Source organism: Hesperophylax consimilis, chromosome 22 (genome assembly GCF_061612785.1).
Source record: "Hesperophylax consimilis isolate HC1 chromosome 22, BYU_Hcon_1.0, whole genome shotgun sequence".
Taxonomy (NCBI): Eukaryota; Metazoa; Arthropoda; class Insecta; order Trichoptera; family Limnephilidae; genus Hesperophylax; species Hesperophylax consimilis.
Window position 1 is genome coordinate 28,279,221 of NC_142857.1, and position 21,248 is coordinate 28,300,468.

At 33.4% G+C, this 21,248-nt stretch overlaps 1 protein-coding gene across 1 annotated transcript in view; it reads left to right on the forward strand.

Moving 5' to 3' along the window:
- The window catches only part of LOC149413417 (potassium channel subfamily K member 18-like), a 52,124-nt gene extending 39,210 nt beyond the window's left edge, over positions 1-12,914 (forward strand). The window contains exon 2 of the mRNA XM_089645465.1: positions 11,774-12,914. Within this exon, the coding sequence (XP_089501591.1) occupies positions 11,774-12,579 (806 nt within the window). The 3' untranslated portion in view covers positions 12,580-12,914. The remainder of the gene's footprint in view (positions 1-11,773) is intronic.
- Positions 12,915-21,248: the final 8,334 nt, after the last annotated feature.

Here is a 21,248-nt window from a genome sequence, read left to right on the forward strand (position 1 = left end):
ACAAATATTGCCAATTTTCTTGATAATAAAATGATATTTTTTTAAAGATAAATTAGAGAAAATTACCCTTTATTTGTCAGAAATTTACATGTCTATTGAACACCGTTAGTAAACTTGAAAAATAATCTGTCAAAAATATAAGCCAATAATTCATTAATTAATTGTCCTGATGAAGAGAACATCGTTATCGAAACATGTCGACTTTATATAAAAAATTAAGATTATCGTGGTAAAAACAAAGTGTTTTAATTATTTTACCAATAATTCACATTTAAAATAAAGAGTTATTATTAATTAAATAATTGACTGGTTATAGGTAGGCACCTACTATATTTTGATTATACCTACCTAGGTACCTATTTTATTTACTGATTATAGATAGGTACCTACTTTATTCACTGATTATAGGTGGGTACTAACTTTATTTACTGATTATGTAAGTACCTACTTTATTTAATGATTATATGTAGGTACCTAATTTATTTTAATGATAATAGGTAGGTACCTATTTTATTTACTGTTTATAGGTAGGTACCTACTTTATTTACTGATTATAGGTAAGCACCTACTTTATTCATTTTATGAATTCTCACAATCCTCAAATTTAAAAACAAATTAGAGTTAATATACGGGAAGCAGAGATATTTGACGTCACGGACAACAGAAATTATTATGGTTAGTAAATAGAAATCTCATTATGCCTGGATTTATCATCGTACTTTACAATATTCCTATTTCCTCATTTTTTTTAGCCTTGCAACATATCTTCCCAATGATTGAGGATGTCATGGGATCCACCTCTGGGCTGGAGCCCCACAATACTTGATAAACCTACTTGATTTTTTGCAAAGGATTGCGGTCCGTCTGATTGACAATTCATTCGATTCATTCAGTCTGTTATATAGGTATTTTAATGGAGCCTGCTCTAAGGAGTTAGCAGTATTGATCCCGGTGCATATGCGTGGAATGGACCGGGACGTACACGAGCGGAACACCCGTTCACAGTTGATGTAGGCTTGAGCTAGTGGCATCTGTTTTTACTCCTTCATATAATCCGGGCCTCTTCAAGACCCGTATTAACAAATCTCTTCATACAGCCTCTACCTTAATACGCCTCGTAACGATGCCCAACCAGATGGCGAGATAGCTCCACTGCCTTTACATTGTACAGACAAGGGCGCTCTAACGAGGCGTCGTATAAAAAAAGATTTTACAGCATTTACTGAAAAAATGTAAATCTCAAAGTCACAGGGTCCTGTCACAAAGCAAGATATTGGTATTTTTTTTTCTAAAAGTCAAGGATGATAATATCTTTGGAACAAAATGTCTTTGTCCCCCTGTGGCAAACTTTATAATAATTGAACTGTTTCACTGGCAACAAATTTATTTCCCATTGTAGGGAATAAATTCCCCTTAGCGGGCCCTAAGCAAGTAGGCACCCATACCCGTTCTGGCGTACGACTGAGTACGGGTAGCTACCCAGTGGATACACTGCTCCATAAGGACCCACTCATAAACTTTGTATTGAAAAACGATATAGGGCGGGACGTATGGCCGCCCGGGGACTCGGATATATGGGCGATGCGGTTCAGCTCGCTTGTTAAGATATTTTTTGATTCAGATACGATTTTATACAGTGATTTACGTGGATTTTTGATAAATTCGTTGCATTCTTTGTGTAGCAAAAGTACACAAATTTACAAAGCTTGATAAGCATGTATTTTGAACATTTTTGTACGCCCTCGGGGCACTTAAATTATAAAAACCAATATTTTTTGTCAAAATAATAGAGAGAGAAAATACAACGTAGAAAAAAATAATACAAAGTTTAATTTTCTTAAAATCACTTAAGATTTAAAACCGTAATCTAGTTTGTTTGTTATTATTTTATTAAAATTTATTTCAAAGAAATTCTAGTTTTTACTCAGTGAGTATCAATTTACTGTCTATTCCTTTTTGTTTCCATTTAAAATTTCTGTAAATAACTCTGGTTCAATAAACTCTGATTTGCTTTTTTCTTCGCTCAATTTTTTCACTCAGTTTTCGTAAATTTCATAATATTAATTATAGAACTAAATCACACACATAACTAGAAGCCACAACGTAGAAAATAGATACAGAAGAATAAAATATGAAGTACTACAATACAAAGGCACAAAACACATAAATATATAGATATAACGCGGTCAACATACTCATAGGCATACACACAATCAAAGGCACACAACACAGTTAAACACGCTCATAGGCACATTCAATACGGTTCCATGATAACTCAACACAGTGACAATTCAACACACTTAAAAAGTGATAGTAAAGTCATTAGAAACGATAAAAATAATAAAATTAAACCTTACATAACCTAACCTACTTAACCCAGTTAATAAAGTTTTTGTTTCATCACTTTCCATGACTTTATATAACTTTTTAAAGTTGTGATGAATTATCATTTTGATGATTTATCCGGTAACCACTTTTTCCTTCATATAACTTCCTTTCCTTAAAAATACCCTCCATACAGCAACCCCAAAGATGATACAGGCCCTGAGGGAAATATTTTCCTCAGAGACTCTTATGTGTGGTTAATGTAAAAAAAAACAAAATTGGATCCGTGTTTGCCGAGAATTCAGACAAGCGATAAAGTAGCTACCTGCAATATAATATTTGAACAGAAAATTAATTTCTTTGGCTTTTCAAAGTTGGAACTGACGTATCAAGATTTCAGACAAGCGATAAAGTAGTTAACTTTTTAATGCTAATTTTGCAGTAATAGTCCTTGTTCTTTGCATATAAACTTTAAGCTTCACAAACCCTACTGTTATATTATCCCGTGATATTTGCAATTAGGTCTGCGATAGTGCAAAAATTAAGTACATACAGCTTAATCAGGTAACATCAAGATAAGGATATTTTCTGCTATGGTAGGTACCTCATGTGACATTATCATTTTGAAAATCGTATTATCTATATACTTAAAAATTTATGTTTCTTTGTTTGTCCCCTATAGACTCAAAAACTACTGGACAAATTTTACTGAAAATTTCGAATAAGGTTCTTATTAGTGTCAGAAGTGTCAGAAGAAGTCAGGGACGCTCGAGGAAGACTTAACGCATCTGCACTGGAATGAGATACGGAGTCGAAATTAAGTTGATGTAATGTAGTTTTTTAACAGTAACATTATGGTATACAGTAGTGGGTGGTGGAAGAGGTTGGAGACGCCTGAGAAAGACTGAAAGAAATGGCAAGTAAAAATCATTTCAGAAGCAAAGCAATGTTCCAACAAATACTAGTCCTACACGCTCCACACTCTGCGAACTCAAACTAATCATTAATTTTCAGCTGACGTTCAAGAATTATAATCAAATTAGACGGCAAGAAAATTATCTCGAATACCTCCCCTCGTAGCTTGCAAACGAAGAAACGTCTGACATAAATCATACTTAGTTGTGCGAAATTCGTCACGTTCAAGTTTCACGCATTCGGATAAATTTAATGAGTTTTCAAAATTTTTGTTCCAAAGTTTTACCACTGATGTGATAATATCTCTTCGTGGTAATATTTTGGATATACTTCGGTTTATTTTGGGTAAATTGCACACTGAAAAAAAATATATTAAAAGCAATACTTATCCGCCTGCAATACGTATTGAAAATATCTCCGGTGTAATAATAAATACCGCCGACAGGAATTGAATAGGCGGATAACCCCGAATATTTATTGATTCCCCTTGCCGGGAGACCTGTCGGTCTTCGGCCCCTTATGTAGCGGCATAATTTGTAGTCGAAGGCTTACTTAATTTGGATGTTAATCACTCACTGCCCTACACACGCGATAACAATAAACGTGCTTGCGACATTTCGAACAGCGCGACGGACAAAACCTTTGCGTACGTTAGTTGGAACACGGCGGATAATGATTGTTAATTATAATTTACTATCCTTTGTGCTTTGTATAAAAATTTTTTTTCTATAAGCATTCGTTAATCATCAAAAATTATAAAAAAAATTGTTAAAAAATCCACTTTAAGGGGCCGAATCAAGGAGTAAATGAAAAATAATGTAAAGAAATGAGCCATGTATCTAGACATCTAGAAGATTACCAACTCTGACTAGAACTTCATTGCAATTTTTCTATGGTTTTCTGGGTCAATCCCACATTATTCCTTATACATTTAAGTCTACATTGCAAGATAAATATTATTTTCTTTACGGTTGACAACCCCTCTAACAGTAGACATAACCTTGTAACTTCTCAAGAAGACTCCATCTCACGCTGCGAGGACCGACATATAAATAATCACCTCACCGTATTCAACTTAATTAAACCTTTGTGTTGAACAAAAGCGGGCAAAACCCTCTAAGCCAAGTGATTGAATCAAGCCTTCTGAAGGTTCTAGGAAAGTACCTAGATCATACAATTTAAAGGATATGTCACTATGTTTTGTGGCATGTCCTATGACATGAAATTTGTCTTCAATGCGTAAATTTGCATGGCTGCGATCATTCTCGAATCATCTTTGCAATTGGTAAACGATTTAAAAAAACACACCGCCACAACAAAATGTTTAAATTTATGATTATCGCACGAGAGTGAGTCTAATTTAATTTGACATTGAAACCTTATTACATTTATTTAAAATAACGACACAAGTGCTATTTACGAACATGATTGTTGTTGACAGCTATAGTTCAATATGGAGAGAAGAAAGAAGACAAAAAAACAAGACACAAGAATATACGTCAGTACAAAGAATGAAATAAATGAAGATGAAATAAACACAAAAAATCTGTTGTGCGGTGAACTCGTTAAAATATGCACTGTTAAAATGTTCAGTACAGCTTTAAACTTCAATAGAGGCATATTAAAAACATCAGCTAACATAGCATAAAAGTAACCAATGGTGTGTCTATAAGTTATAAGTAACAATACGAAAATTTTGCCATAAACCATCGGCTGGGAAGCGTAACCAATAACGGAAAATTGAATACTGATCAAATACTTTTTTAAGGTAATTTTCAATTTATGATGATAACTACCTGTAGTTGATTGGTGCTTCTTTTACGGAGAGAGGAAAGATCCCACGTTCGAGTCTTGTAAGATATGTAATTTATTGTGACTTTTCTATTGCATATTGTTTGAATTAATTTAATTTGTTGGTAGATGTCTATTGTGTAAGCAAGTAATGTGAAATATTCCAGCGTAATGTATAACATTATTTAAGTTCAATGAAATTTTAATTTTAAGACAAGCCATAAAATAGGTATCAAAACTTGTTTTTGGAATTCTTTGCATCCTTATGAAGAAAACTTTGGTTTTTTAAACACGTTCATATTTTTATTAAGAAGTGACGTAAACAGAGTTAGTTATTTTCATTTTATAATTAGTTTGTCGAAACGTGGAATTAATTTGATTTTTTTCAAAGTTTTTTATTTATTAATTCAGGCTGTGAAGGCTTTAATTGTTCAAATAATGCTCGTCAGATGCTTAAATCAATTAATAGAGTGGAGAGTGTAATACATTACTGAGACAATACGCCAGGTTTCACTGAACTAGGTCCAGTGGACATACTTTAGCGTCCCGTTTTATACATATTCTTTGAATGGCTATCCTTTTCATATGCTGCTGCATTTTTCGCGATTATTATTAATACATCGTATATTTTATAACGTGGTGATCTTTGGCTTTACTGTGTGGAGGGTTTTTTTAAGTGAAGGAAGCAAAGGAATATCTGGGCAAAAACTTATGAGAGGTTAGTAGGAATCTGGGGTTTTTATGTATCCAGAAGTGACGGATGTTTGAATTCATCCCTCCCGCTGCGGTGCAAGGCGATAAGTCGAGAAAGACCTGCTGGATAGGTAAAAAGATCTCCCTCAACAAGTCTCTTCAAATCTGGCCATCCACACAGTACGTAAGCGTTGCCAAGATGTTGAAAATCCTCACCCCATAAATCCGGGCACCCCTGCTAAGTCCCCAAATGCAGCGAACCCCTTGGTACGAACCTATGGCAGAGGTGATGGTTATTCAATGAATGGTTCCCCGGGCGGCGGTACCCATACCCATCTCCTAAATTGATATAGAATATGATGAAAAGAAGTAGTAATTTTAAAAATTTTCATGGGTCTGCGTTAGTGTTATAATATTTATTAATAATTTGAAATCCTTTACAAATTTATTAGCCATACTACATATTTTTTCGCTATCTACGAATTAGAAGCATTCAATTTAGAAATCATCATTAATTTTTGATGATTTTAACGAGTGCTGCATCCCTCTTGAAGCTAACAAGTATTATTATATCCGTCAAAGTGAGAGATGGCAGACGTATTTAAGCAACAATCAGGAGTAATGCGCCGCCATCTTGCGCGAGGCGCCCGTCGTTTAATTGCGCGTTAAACACAGGTTAAGTGAAATGTTGGGCGCCCCTGCTCTCACGCCTCAACTAAAGGGGTATTCAACGAATTAATACCAGGGTTCGCGTCTTATTTATCTGTGAATAACGAAAGATTACATACGTTTACTAAGGTGTGTACTAATCTCGATATTCGTAATTTGGTATCTATTCGACTGTAAAAATAAGGATTTTCTTCGTGTACAAAAAGTACACTCTTTTGATATTTCGTGTATACTCGTATAGGTATTTGAAAATCATTCCAGACGCATATACTCTCAGTATCGCCTAGGTAAATACAACCATTCAGAATCTAAGCTTAGCTTGAAATGGCATTAACCGTTGTCGTGATTTTTAGTGTTATGGTTACGGTGTCCGTGGTCATGACAGGTGTGGAGATTGTAATGTAGTGTGAGTTTATGTATATAGAAGTAATACCGTGTTGCGCTCGTTAATCACATTAATTGAAATAATTAGAAAATTAACGTGGTTTTCGACGTTTAGTTTTGATGTAGCCATCAAGCATTGGATACTGAGACCATCAAAACTGTTTGTAAATGGTGAAATTGAAGTGAGTCCTTTTGCTTAGTGAATCGAGTAGGTACTCTTAAATTGAGCAGACTCGGGAATTCGCAGCACTCGAGCTCGGAATTTATAACTTTGAAATAAAAGCATAAGTCGCTTATCCTAGGCCGATCCTTAAGTGTGTGTATTTTTAAGGTATTTAATAAAAAAGTGCAGTTAATTTTTTCTGAGTAGTAATTAAAAAATCGTAAATGTTGTTAAAATAAGGTCAAAACTTTGATATTTAATGATAAATGTAATGGTAAACTACGTTAACCAAAGTTTGGCTAACGTTTAACGTCCGTCAATATTTATGTTATGCGATAATAGCGTATTTGATAAACATAATTGGTCGGTTAAACTATGTGTTATACATTCACAATACCCTTTTTTGTTTATTTAGACATTTTGGTATTTTATTACACCCATGGGGTTCATGGGTGGCCAAAAGTATGTTACCATTAAGAAATTATGGTAACATACTTTCAGCATATAAATGTCTTTCTTACTTTATCTGTACCTCAACAATGGGTGGCCAAAAGTATGTTACCATTTAGACATTATGGTAAAATATTTTTAGCCTATAATTGTCTTTCTTACTTTATCTGTACCACAACAATTCTTTGGGGAAATTGGTGGCCAAAAGTACATTACCATTTTGTCATTATGGTAATATACTTTCAGCCTATAAATGTCTTTCTTATTTTATCTGTACCACAACAATCCTATGAGGTACATGAGTGGCTAAAAGTATGTTACCATTTAGACATTATGGTAACATACTTTCAGCCTATAAATGTCTTTCTTACTTTATCTGTACCACAAGAACCCTATGGAGTACATGGGTCGCCAAAAGACCATAAAACTGTGATAAATAAAATTAATGTCATTTGGGCATGCTCTCTTTTAGGAAACACCTTGTAGTTCTGTGAACAGTTAGTAGACTTTTCTCTTACTCAATAAATCAAAAACAATATTTCCTTTGAAATCGTAAGATTTGTAGGTTTATTTTTGGTTTGGAAGGTCTGGCGATTTCCATTGTTAGAAATCTTAGGCGGTATTTCAGCGATATAATAATAGATAATATTTAAACATTTATTTGCCAATAGATAAATTTAACATATTTTTTAACATAAATTCTATTGACAAAAAGGTCACTGCTCAGCTATGCATTCCGGATCTCTCCGGGAATGCAGCTGGTTTTCAGCAGTGCCTCCAATTTAATAATAATATACATATTTAGGTATTATAATGAACAATGAAATAATATTAACAATAAAAATTCAAATCAACACAAACAAATAAAAATAAAAATAGAAATAGTAGGTGTGCAAATCAGTCACAAAAATTCAAAATAAACAATATACAAAATCGTAACCACATGTAGCTAAGTATCTCCTTCATTTTAACGGTAGCAACCATTCGCAGCAAAGCTTTTTGAAGCAATGCAACGATGTCGATATTCGAATTGACAGTGTGTTTGAGGGTAGTTATAGCTATTCTTCGTCAAAGTTTTGGAACGATGTACCACTGTCAATATCGTGTCATAGTCAATCAGATACTACGGCGAAATATTCCCATCCGAATCAATACATCAGTAAGTCAACTACCACTATGATTGCGCATTGAATTTAATCGTTATAACACAATTTTTTGATCGTTCTGAATAACCTTGCAGAATAAGTAAGGTGGTTAAAAACAGAGAGCATCCAGAATTTTAGGAAATTCGGTCGCTATTGTTTTTTTTTATTCTAAAACTTCTTCCAAGAGAAACCAATATCGTCAATATTTCATTTCCCTCGAGTAGAATACAACAAGAACTTCAAAACTTTTTATCTACTTCAGCGTTATCATTATTTTTACTTTTTGTTTTAATACCGCGAACCTTATTCGTACATTTAGGTATATGTTGGAAACGTTCGGAGATACAGCTGGGTGGAATGGGAGTCGAGAACATCAAGTTTGCCTTTCTGTTGTCAAGGGATCTTCAAGACATCAATCAATCAATCAACAACAATCATCGATCAATTTTCGCCCGTTCATGCGGTGACTTTTATTTGCGGTTTCGTCCTTAACCTAGTAGTAGGTTATGAACAATACATTTTTTGATAAAAACTTAAAACGAACTTTACCAGACTCTACCACAAATTCCTTGTTTTTTCTATTTACTTAGTATTTTTTGTACTTTACCCTCCATTAACAAATACATTATTTTATTTTGAACAACTTAATGAGTGAAACCTCAAATTGTAATATTTAATTATTGAAGACCTGATTCCTAAACGAAAATTTGAAACAAAAAAAGATATGGTCACTTCCCTTGCCTTGCCAGGGCACCGCTCTACCAACTGAGCTAATGTGACCCTATACCCTATACAGATAATCAAAAAAAGATACTGTCTAACCTAGGACTAGAACCCAGAACCGGCAAGGTAAGGGTCTTGGGTTCAAGTCCTAGATATACTGATAATACTTTCTTCAATAATTTTATAAATAAATGGTTGCAATTTCACTGGATGTAGGTACTCCATACTGTTAGACAGGGATTAATTGTGTTGAGGAATGCAGGAACATTTGTTAATATGATTTGCATATAGTTGCGTCTACGTCAACTGTATCGCTCCACTGTTGTATTTGGCAGCCACTTCTGGTCTGGATTCCCAAAATACTTGAAGAAAACCTAATAGATTCCACCATATTTACAAAACGGGTGGCAATCTTTAGAGCACAGGCGTCATGTAGGTATGTTTTCCTTGTTCTATCGGTATTACAATAGATGATGCTTCGAGGAACTAGCGTCAGTGACCCATTCGATGTCGATGCATAGACGGGAAACACGCCAAATGTGCGTCCAAGACATGTACGCGGTTGACATTTGTCACATAAGAACGGATCGCTTTAACAGCAATTTGCTGGCCTCTGTGCTTTCTACCTCTTACAACATGGTTCACTCTCGTGTTTACTCCTTCATCTTCTCTCAAAGACCCTGCGCCCAGCATACTCAAAGATGAGATATACCCTGGGGGTAAATGGGGGGTATAGTGTAAAAAACTAAATAACTAAATTGCACACATTTCACGTGCAGCGGTTTATATTATATCAAACAAATACATGCTATATCTAAAAAAATATACAATTTTTTATATAAATTTTGTTACATGATATAGATAAAGAATTATCTATATCCGCGGTAGAGTGGCTTCAAATTATTTATTGCGAGTAAGAAACAATTTTCTAACGAAATGTAACAAAATGTAGTACATGCTCGAAACACTAGACCAACTTCGAACAATGTACTTGTAATTCCCAGATATCATAATAAACACGCACAAAGATTCTTTGAATACAAAATTCCTAAAATTTACAACATGTTAACTGAAATTAACAAAGAATTTTAAACTAGTTTTCAGAAGGAAATCGCGTACTGAAAAATTAGGAAAACGATTTTAGTACTAATCTTTTTTTTTCTACGTATTTTCTTATGCTTACTTTTTTATTTCTAATCTTATATTTATTTGTTTTTCTATACATACCTTATGTTAATGATTAAATTAATATTGATATGTACACCTAGGTAACTCTCATAAATTTTCAATTTATACATTATTAATTATTTTTATAAGCAATAATTATAAGCCTGAAACACTCATCCATATTGAAAAATCTCCTGATAAAAGATACATGACGCCAACGGGACTTGAACCCGTGTCCTTTCGATTTCCGGTCGACAGCTCTGACCACTGAGCTATGGCGGCTTATCTCTTATCCGCGAAATAATTCAATATATACTAGTGTTTCATTCAACAATTACTGCTTATTACATTTTTTCACCTGAAAACAACCAACTTTATTTTATATGAGAAAGGCATTGTAAGTGCAAACTCTCTCACTAGATGGCGTCGAGACAAATTGTCTACATTTTTTGGTGAAGATACTAGAACTTGTCAAATATTAATTATTATTTTTTTGGTAAACTAATGTTTAAGACAAGATTTTTTATGCATTGCACAAAGGGTAACAATTATTTTTATAAGAAATAAATTATTATTGAATTAGAATTAAATTACTATTGCTTATAAAAATGATTGTTACCCTTTGTGCTATGCATAAAAAATCTTGTCTTAAACATTAGTTTACCAAAAAAATAATAATTTATACATTATTTTTAAGAACCTGTACCTTTCGGGAGACGATTTTACCGATGGAGATTTCCGGGCATTCGGTTATGGATTCGGTAGCGCTCATTTAAAAAATCATACCTCCGAATATTTATATTGAAACTTACGGGGGTAAAGTGCACTTTGGGAGGTTTTTTTACTTCTACCATCATGTAGAATCACCTTCCAAAGTTTGTTCACTTTACCCCAGGACACCCTGTACAATAATATGCTATATATCAGTTTAACGGGACCTTATTATAATTATGTGAAGCTCTGTAAAAATGATTATACTAAAAAGATTTGAAGCTATGATATCAAGATTTTGCTCACTAAAATAATAGTAACGAATTGTCAATATATGTTTCAGTTCTCATTATGATTCATCAATAGAGCGATGAAGTGACAACTTATTTTACTAATTGGAACCATTTTCTGTTATGATATAAAATCAAATTTTCTTCTTCTAAATTAAAACTCTGAGCAAACAATAGCTTGAGACGAAAACATCCTTCTGTATTATTATAAAATTGAATTAATTAGATGATAAAAGTTATTGGCCTGTTATAAAAGTGCAACTTATTAATGGAAACATTTAAAGAACAAAATAAAGAGATTTAAAGCATTCAAAATAATTAATCAAAAATTTCCTTTTTGTTCTCAGGCTATGGAAGCATCGCCCCGCGGACCGCCCTGGGAAAAGCAGTCACCATGGGGTACGCAGTCCTTGGCATACCACTTACCCTCCTCTACCTCAGCGTCGTGGGAACTCTGTTATCCAGACTAGCTCGCAGCGTCTTCTCCAGGGCTCTCTGCTGCTGCCTCTGTACCAAGTGCGGGTACTGCTGCTATGACGAGAAACGCATGGCGGACAAGGAACGAAAGAAAAAACTGCACAGACAACACACAGAGCATCAAACTCACCAGCTGATGCAAGAACCCTATTATGTCCGATCTCCTTCAGGGACTATAATATCAGCATCGCAAGCAAATAGGAACACCGTGTCTTCTCCAATCAAAGAAAAACATTCTTCAGGTTTCCTCAAGGATTGTGACTCTTTGAGCTGCGGTGATAACGATTCGAGAACATCTTTTAGAGGTTTATCTATCCTTGCTCCAGTTTTACTCTGTTTCATCATGATAGCAGCTTATATAGTCATGGGAGGATTTATACTCTACAAGCTAGAAAACTGGAAACTTTTAGATGGGATTTACTTCTGTTTCATGAGTTTGAGCACTATTGGCTTTGGTGATTTGGTCCCAGGATCCAGTCCTCATTATAGAAAGCGTGATTCAAATGGAACGGTCTGGTTTTGTTCCATCTATATCATTTCTGGATTAGCTTTAACTGCTATGTGCTTCAATGTTCTCCATGACGAGATCGTTCACCGTTTGAAACACCAAGAAAGGATGTTGAGGGCTTCGGTCCAGCGAGCATTGAAACAAGATAATGCGAGACAAATGTCCTGACAATTCAACGAGGAAGTATCCGCAATTAAAACTGACCGCATTTACCAGAGGAATCTCACTGAAGAGACTCTACTCAGTTCGGCGAATTCTAATTCTGTTATCTTCAACACATCAGATTCGGATATGGACACCATGATGGTGATGGGAAAGGAAGTCATTACGAGGGAGCCAAAGGCCACGCCACTTCCGGAGATGCTGAACCACGTGACCGGTACAATGTCGCGCTCGGGAGTTTACACGGTTAAAGAGGAACCGGAAGTGGAGGACGTTACGGAAATGTAAACCAACTATTACTGGTTCATTAAATGGAGTTACTACAAAGTGATGAATTAAAATTAAACCACAGATGAGTGTTTACTTACAAGTAAAGTCTTTATCTTTCTCCTTTTAAATTTCAAGTAATGTGAGAATATGAACAATACGGTGATGCTAAAATGTAAAAATAAATATATTGCGCAGTGACAAAATAAAAGCGCAAATTCGCGAACAAAATGGAAGAGCGCTAAATTACAAACCAAATGGTACATTATAAAGTGCCAAAATGCTACTTTGTAAAATGTGATCAAAATATAGTGAAAAAATATTATGTGCAAAACGGTACGGTGCCAAAGTGAGGAAAAATGGTATAGAGCCAAAACGTGTGCGAAATCACTCTTCTTAAGATAAATAATAATAAATTTATTATGCATTGAAAAACTTCAAAAGGGTAATTTCGAGATTTCTGCTAAATAAAAATAAGTTATTAGGAAATATAATATTTGATTGTTTATTTTTAAATTAAACACGAATGATAGTTTGACAAGAGGACGGAAAAGACCACAAAGAAAACAATTAGTTTTGATCTCCAGATGATGAAATTGTTTTTATATTAATTTCTATGGGATGGTATTACAGAGGCATTTATTTATTGTTATTAAGTTCAATTTGTAGAACTCCATTTTATTTTTTTATTTTTTTATATATACAATAATATTATTATTGGGTTTATAAAAACAGTTTATTTTTAAACAAGTTATGCTGTGTAATTATTATTACGCGTGACAGCTATTTCGCCCTCTGAAGGCATTATCACAGTTTGATAATGCCTTTAGAGGGCGAAACAGCTGTCACGCGTAATAATAATTACACAGCAGAACTTGTTTAAAAATAACCTGTTTTTATAAACCCAATAATAATATTATTGTATATATAAAAAAATAAAAAAACAGAGGCATTTATTAGAATTTTTAAGGTTTCTACTAACGTTTTTCAGAGTAATGAGGTTTTTTATAAATTCAACCCTTCTGATTATTTTCAAATACAACTCGTCTTTGTTATTAGAGAAAACTTTCATTAAATTCTCCCTCGCAATTTCGAAAGCATTATTAATTCCCAAGTAACGCAGATTATATTATTTATCGCCAGTTCTTGTTTGTGAAGTGACCATATTAATTCAAAATTAATAATTTAAGGTGAGTAAAATATTATTTTCTCAACTTTGCTCTAAGAATATATATTATAATATAAGTTTGTAGATAATAATTTGAATGATCTGACAAAAAGGGGAACGTGTTTAAAAAATTTTGTTATTGGGACAAATACGTAGTTTTATTATATTTAAGTATGGTTAGCAATTGATGTGAGATGTTTTGTATATTGTAGTAAAATAGTTTTAATTATTGCCAGACTACATTTTTGATTAATATATTTAGTAAGCATAATATATAGGTACTTTTAAATTTTGCCACAGTATTGGAAGCAGAATTTTATAGAAATAATGTGAAGAGATGCGGAATCATCAAGTGAACTTTGACCGGGCGAGGAAAATAATAAGGTGATAATACTAACGACTTGTGAAAGTTTCAAGAAATCTCAAACGTAATTTATTATTCTCTTCCAAGAAAAACCAGTGTTAGCGACATTATATTTTTTTAACTGTACGATTTTGGAAAATCTTGGTATATCTGAATACTAACTCAATAGATCATTCTGACGTATGACATACATGCTTTGAACACTTTAAGTTGTAAAGCTCTTAATAAAATAACTTTATGTTCATATGCTGAATTAAAAACAGTATATAACAATATGAAATATCGTCGACAGAAAGAAATGCAAATTATGTTCCAAAAATTATAAAAATCACATCTGGTTCTGTTATATAACGTGTTGTAGGTTGTGCAAATGCAGTGTTTCCTTAAATGCTACTTGAGTCATGTGAAAAGTGATTTATTCAATTTTTTTCACAAATTTCGCTTACTTCTATTAATTATAATTGTGTTTTGATATGAGCGCGCTCCCTCTATTATTCGTATTTACATATCATTTTTTACACCAATAATTTCTGAAAAATAAAGGAATTAGGCCCAATCTTAGTTTTAATAATAATAATATTTGGATTGTTTGCATAGCGCCGTTTTTGTGCAAAATCACCACAAGGGCGCGTTATGTGTACGAACTCTGCCGTTCGAACAATACTTATTCAAACGCTCGTTGTTGACGCATCTGAATACAAAACAGCGATATTTTTTGATTTCCCTGTAAAATTTGGTAAAACTCAAATAGCCGGTCTTGCAAACTCACATAGCTGGTCTTGCAAATTTTCATAGCCGGTCATGCAAACTCACATAGCCGATCTTGCAAACTCACATAGCCGGTCTTGCAAATTTTGCAAACTTTCTTAGCCGGTCTTGCAAACTCACATAGCCGGTCTTGCAAACTTACATAGCCGGTCTTGCAAACTCACTTCGCCGGTCTTGCAAACTCACATAGCCGGTCTTGAAAACGCAACTCCTTCAGTGCTCTTCTTATTTTTAACTAATTGATTAGTTTTCCATTCTCTAGAAAAAACCCACCACACAGCACCCCCAAAGATGACTCAGGCACTGAGGGATTTTTTCCCACAGGGCCTCCTGCGTGGAGATTATATTAAAAAGACGTGCGGTTTTCAATTCCTTTTAAATTGATAAATGAAAATAAAGATTCTCTTTTATTTTTAACAAGCACAAATTATTATTGCTTGCCACAAATATTTTTATGAACAAATAATACACCCTTCTATTTCACATCTATATTGTTTCTTAAGAAAACAAATAAATTCATATTCAACGTAAAGTGTATATTAAATTCATGTTTGTTATATTCAATATGAATTTACCACATTTTGTATTCATAAGTAGCAATAAAATTTTACCGCTTGACTGCTTTTGAAACCCGACTTTCCAATTTCCTTCCTGCCTCCATACCTCACTGGTTGAGCGTGGAATATTATTCATTACACTGCAATGGAAAATCTGTCTGTCCTGGATTTTTAATGAAATTAAAAACAAAAACATTCACTATCTTACTTATAAAGAATCCCTAATACGCCGCTGTAGCGTTGGTATAGCTACTCAAGTTAAAGTGTCGTATACTGATCGGGTTAAAATCCTTACTCAAAATAATATTCATTCAAGTTTTTTTTTGACAAGCACCACATTTTTCCCAACTTCAAAAACGTATTCAATTTCGAATTTTGTTTCTAACTTCATATTTCTTCAGATGACATTTGCACCTAAACCTGCTGCAAATGGGTTTAACTGCTTTTTTAGATTTCCGCTATGCGACCGATCGATATTTGTCATATCAAACCGATTATTAACAAAGTCCGCCATCTCAGTTTTAAAACTTTCATGGGGGTCGGGTGGTTTAAGATCTGTCGGCTTCTAGTACTGCCGTATTATGGGCGGTATACGCAATTCGCATACGCGTGATTAAAAGTGACGTTTTCTACTAACCCATTCTTATCCCTCTGTATTATCGATTAGGTGTAAGACGAGAGATATAGATGTTATTTAAATGGATTTGACTAAATACATAAATAGAATCAACAATTGAATACAAAATAAGATGTATTTAAATTAATTAATTCAAAGTAATTATTAGTTTATGTAAATGTGCTTATAAATTAACCTGTTAAAATTTCCGACTGATGTTATTGTGTAAATGTACCTACTATTTAGTTGTAAAATCTTGAAACGTAATATTTTCTAGGAATCGAAGAATCCTTTGGGAGTTTATTGATTTTCTTCTCCATTTTCCTTCCAGAAATTTGTTTTTTTATTGAGAAAAACAGTGGATACTTCATTAAAATCAACTTTATATTAATAAAATAGCATAGTGCTTCAGTACGAATCCTTTTAATTTCCATCGAACAAAGTTGCGCCTTAGTAATTCAATATATTTGCCTTAGTAATTCAATATATTTGCCTGGGTAATTCAATATATTTGCAAAAGTGTTCCGCAATTGCCTGAAACAAGGCGCTAGCTTACATATTTATTTTATTTTCGTATTAATCGTGAATAATGGATGGAAAATGGGGAAAAGAATTAGTTTTTCTCGATAAACTTGGTTTTGCATTTTTATTTCGTAGGATTTACACGTCTTCTTTAATATTTTCTATAGATTTGACTAATAATATATTTCCTACTGGTATATTACGGAAGTGACCTAAAGTATCAAATTATTAAAAGCAATAATTATTCGCCTGAAATATCCATACAAATTGAAAATACCTCGGGTTCGGGCTATCGTGGGTTCAATTCCCGTCAGCGGCAATTATTTTTACTCGGGAGATATTTTCAATTTGTATGGATATTTCAGGCGACTAATAATTGCTTGTAATAATTTGTTATGCATAAAAACCTTGTCTTATAAACATTAGTTTTACATAAAAAAAGACCTTCAGTAAACTTTCAAAATGTTGAGATAGTAAGCAAATAGTTAATTTTGTCATTAATAATAAAGTACGTTGTTAAACAAATACATTACAATAACTATCATTATCCCATTTTCAGGAGCATCCTATTTTTTTTCACTTGTTTTGTTACTTACATTTTTTGACAAATTATAGTTTTTTTGGTTCAGCTACAATCCTTCTTTATTAAATAACAATGTAAAATCTAGTTCTGTACTTTTACATAGATTAAATTGTACGTAAAACGGCAATACCTACTGTTTCTAAAGACATGGGAACTACAGGGTTTTCCAATAAGAGGTGTTATTTTGATATTCAAAGAGCTATCGAGAGATGATTAATGATTTTTTTATTGCCGGACTTAGATGGTATTGATCTGGACAACGTTTACTTTAAACAAGACGGCGCTACGTGCCACACAAGCAACGAAATCATTGATCTTTTACGGGAAAAGTTTCCGGAACGGGTTATCTCTCGAAGAGGTGATCACAATTGGCCACCGAGATCTTGTGATTTAACACCTTGCGACTTCTTCCTTTGGAGCCACGTGAAAGAAAAGGTCTACGCCAACAGCCCAGCGTTGATTGAAGACCTCAAAGATGGAATTCGTGAGGCTATCGAGGACATAAGGCAGCCACTTTGCGATTTGGTTATGGAAAATTTTATAAAAAGGATATGGTCCTGTAGGCGTGATCGTGGTGGTCAATTGACTGATTTTATTTTTCACTATTAACGTCATACGTTCTTCTTTATAATGAAATAAACATTCGATTATTTATATTAAAAAATGGCATTTTTCTTTGAATATCAAAATAACACCTCTTATTGGAAAAACCTGTATATAGCGTTTTGAGGCGGATTATAAGGTATGGATTTATTAATGGGGATCTTGAAGAAGACCGGATTATATTAAAGAGAAAAAAAATAGATGCCAGTAGCTCGTTCTACATGGGAAGCGACTTACACAGAACGATTCGGAGAAACGACCCGTTCACATGAAGCTTACATCAACTGTTAAGATGAGTTCGCATTTTCGCTCGTGTCCGTTGAGATTCGCGTATGAACGCCGGTGTGAAGGGGAAAAATGCTGCTAGCTCCTTCGGGCAGGCTCCAATGAAATAAAATACCTGTATAACAGACTGAGACTGCCTACAATTCCTCCATGCTGAGATAGGAATCAGACGGACCGCTCTCCTAGAAAACAGAATCAAGTTGCATATTTGTAATAAGCATTTACTTTGTGGCTCGTCATAATTTATAATAAAAGATATAAATTTGTTTTAGACCACTTTAATTTTGATTGTACTCTACCGGTTCCGGAAGCACCCTTCCTTCGTCAGGAGAATATTAAAACTAACCTATGACACAAAATATTGACAGATATATACACAAAATTATAATTTAGGTGTTTGAGTGGGAGGTTAACAAAGGGGGACGGGTAATTGGGGGAATTCCAGCAATAACAGAGCGGTTTACTGGAAATATATCTAGAATGGGACTAAACGATAAATTAATTTGGTTATTCAATATACTAGCGTTATTATTTAGGGATTTTTGGATTTCAAGAGCTTCTAAGTTATCCAATCTTTTGCTTTTATTATTACGGTGTACTCTGTTATTGCTGGAATTCCCCCAATTACCCGTCCCCCTTCGTTAACCTCCCACTCAAACACCTAAATTATATTTTCTGTGTATATATCTGTCAATATTTTGTGTCATAGGTTAGTTTTAATATTCTATTGACGAAGGAAAGGTGCTTCCGAAAACGGTAGAGTACAATTAAAATAAAAGTGGTCTAAAACACATTTATATCTTTTATTGTAAAGAATCAAGTTGGTTTATCGGGTATTTTGGGGCCCCTAGAGGTGGATCCTAAATACAGGGTGGGCAGTTAGAGATATAAAGTTAGAGGGTATAAAGTTAGAGATTTAAAACTATTTTATTATGATCTGTATATAGTACCATTTTTTCATAAAGTTTTGGATACCAGTTTAGCAATATGGCGGCTTTCAGGAGCAATACACTGTTGTTGTCTATTTCTGAAGTTGTGGGCTGCTTTTCTTTTAGCAATTGAGTAACGAAACTAATATGAGAGATCAGTTGTTACAACAAAATGGGACTACAGCACACACAGCTCGGATTTTTATTGCTAAATTGAGACAAATGCTCCCGGCTCGATTTTATTATTTTTAGATGGTGGTTATTTGAAGGAGAAAGTTCTCAATCATTGCCCCCAGACTGAAGAGCTGAACACCCGAATTATCGAGGAAACATCCGCCATACCACTTGAAATGTGCAGAAAAGCAGCCCAAAACTCCAGAAATGGACTACATCAGTGTATTGCTGTTAAACGCCGCCATCTTGTTGAAGTGGTATTCATAACATAATGAAAAAAGGGACTTTATACAGATCATAACATTTTGTTTAAATTCTCTCTCTTTTCTCTCTTAAGTTTATTTGGTTTTTTTACCTTATTAAAATCGGGTCATTACTTCTGTCCCATCCTGTACAGATGTTGGATACTTGAAGAAATCGATTAATTCAAAATAAAATATATATTTAACAATTTTATTTATTTCATCACAACATTATAATACACATTACAATGTATACCTGCAGTTTTTGTTATTTAAAACGCGGTTTTGCCGAAACTTTAACCACCTCAATATTCCCTTGCCCTGTTAATTCCTTTGACTTATTTGACTAAAGCCTCTTTGGTGTCAGTTTTTTTTTTTCATTCAGCTTTCCATTCTTGCTACATGTCCTGCATCTCATTTTTATAAAAGTTTTAATGGATGGGTCATTGAGTGGTTATTTTTCACAAGGAAAATAATTTTAGTAAATCTTTTCACATTAAATACAATTTATTTCAGTAGCGCAAACCCTTCAAAAATCACAGGATTTTATAATTGTAGGATTTATAAAGCTGAAAGTATTTATAAAACATTTGCGTCGGGATCCATTGCCTTTCAAAAACAACTATTGTTAATTTTCTTTAAAATATAATTTAATTTTTCATCAAAAATTTACCTTTCGAATGAACACCGTTAGCAAACTCGAAAAATAATGATATGTGTAGTAAATTTAAACAAAAGAAACACGCATTTCAAATATAGAATATTTAATTAGTGAATTATTCAATTAATTGATTATAGGTAGGTATCCATTTTATCGCTTATGTGAATTATTCTTCACTCAGTTCTAATTTTAAAAATGACACATAAATTAAAAGCATAATTGAGTTCAATGAACACATTTTCACGCAAGAATAATTCATGGTAACGCACATCACCGACAGCGAAATTAGAATGCTTGTGAAATATGTTTTTTTTTACTTTCGTTTGATTTCGGAAATTTGCTCTTTTCTCTTCAATATTGAATACTTCAAATAAAAGGTCAATATTGAATATTTAAAATAAAAGGTCAATATTGAATATTTAAAGTAAAAGGTCAATATTGAATACTTCAAGTAAAAGGTCAATATTGAATAATTATGTCGTAATTTTACCATACCTACATACTTATTTATTAAATAATATATCTAACATAACATTACCCATAGAAATCTAGATGTATATTTAGTATAAGTAATAATTGTGTTGCTTTTTGTATGTCTTTGAATATTATAGTAAGATATTCGTAACTTTTAGACGTACTCGTATTGCATAAATGATTTGATGTTATTAATTACAAACAAATAAATTAATAAAAATAACACATTTTTCTTTTATTGCTTACCCATACCAAAAATTCATCGAAGGTATCATAACCTGAGCTAACTTTAAAATAAAACCTACCAAGCTGCAACACCTCAGTAGTAGGACTTTTATAAATTTAACTCCACTCGACACTCATCTGTGGGGATGTAACGGACGTAGTTGACCACATTATTTAATTTCATAAAATCTGTTTTACATTTATAAAATGTGCCTACCCCACGCCACTGGCGAAATC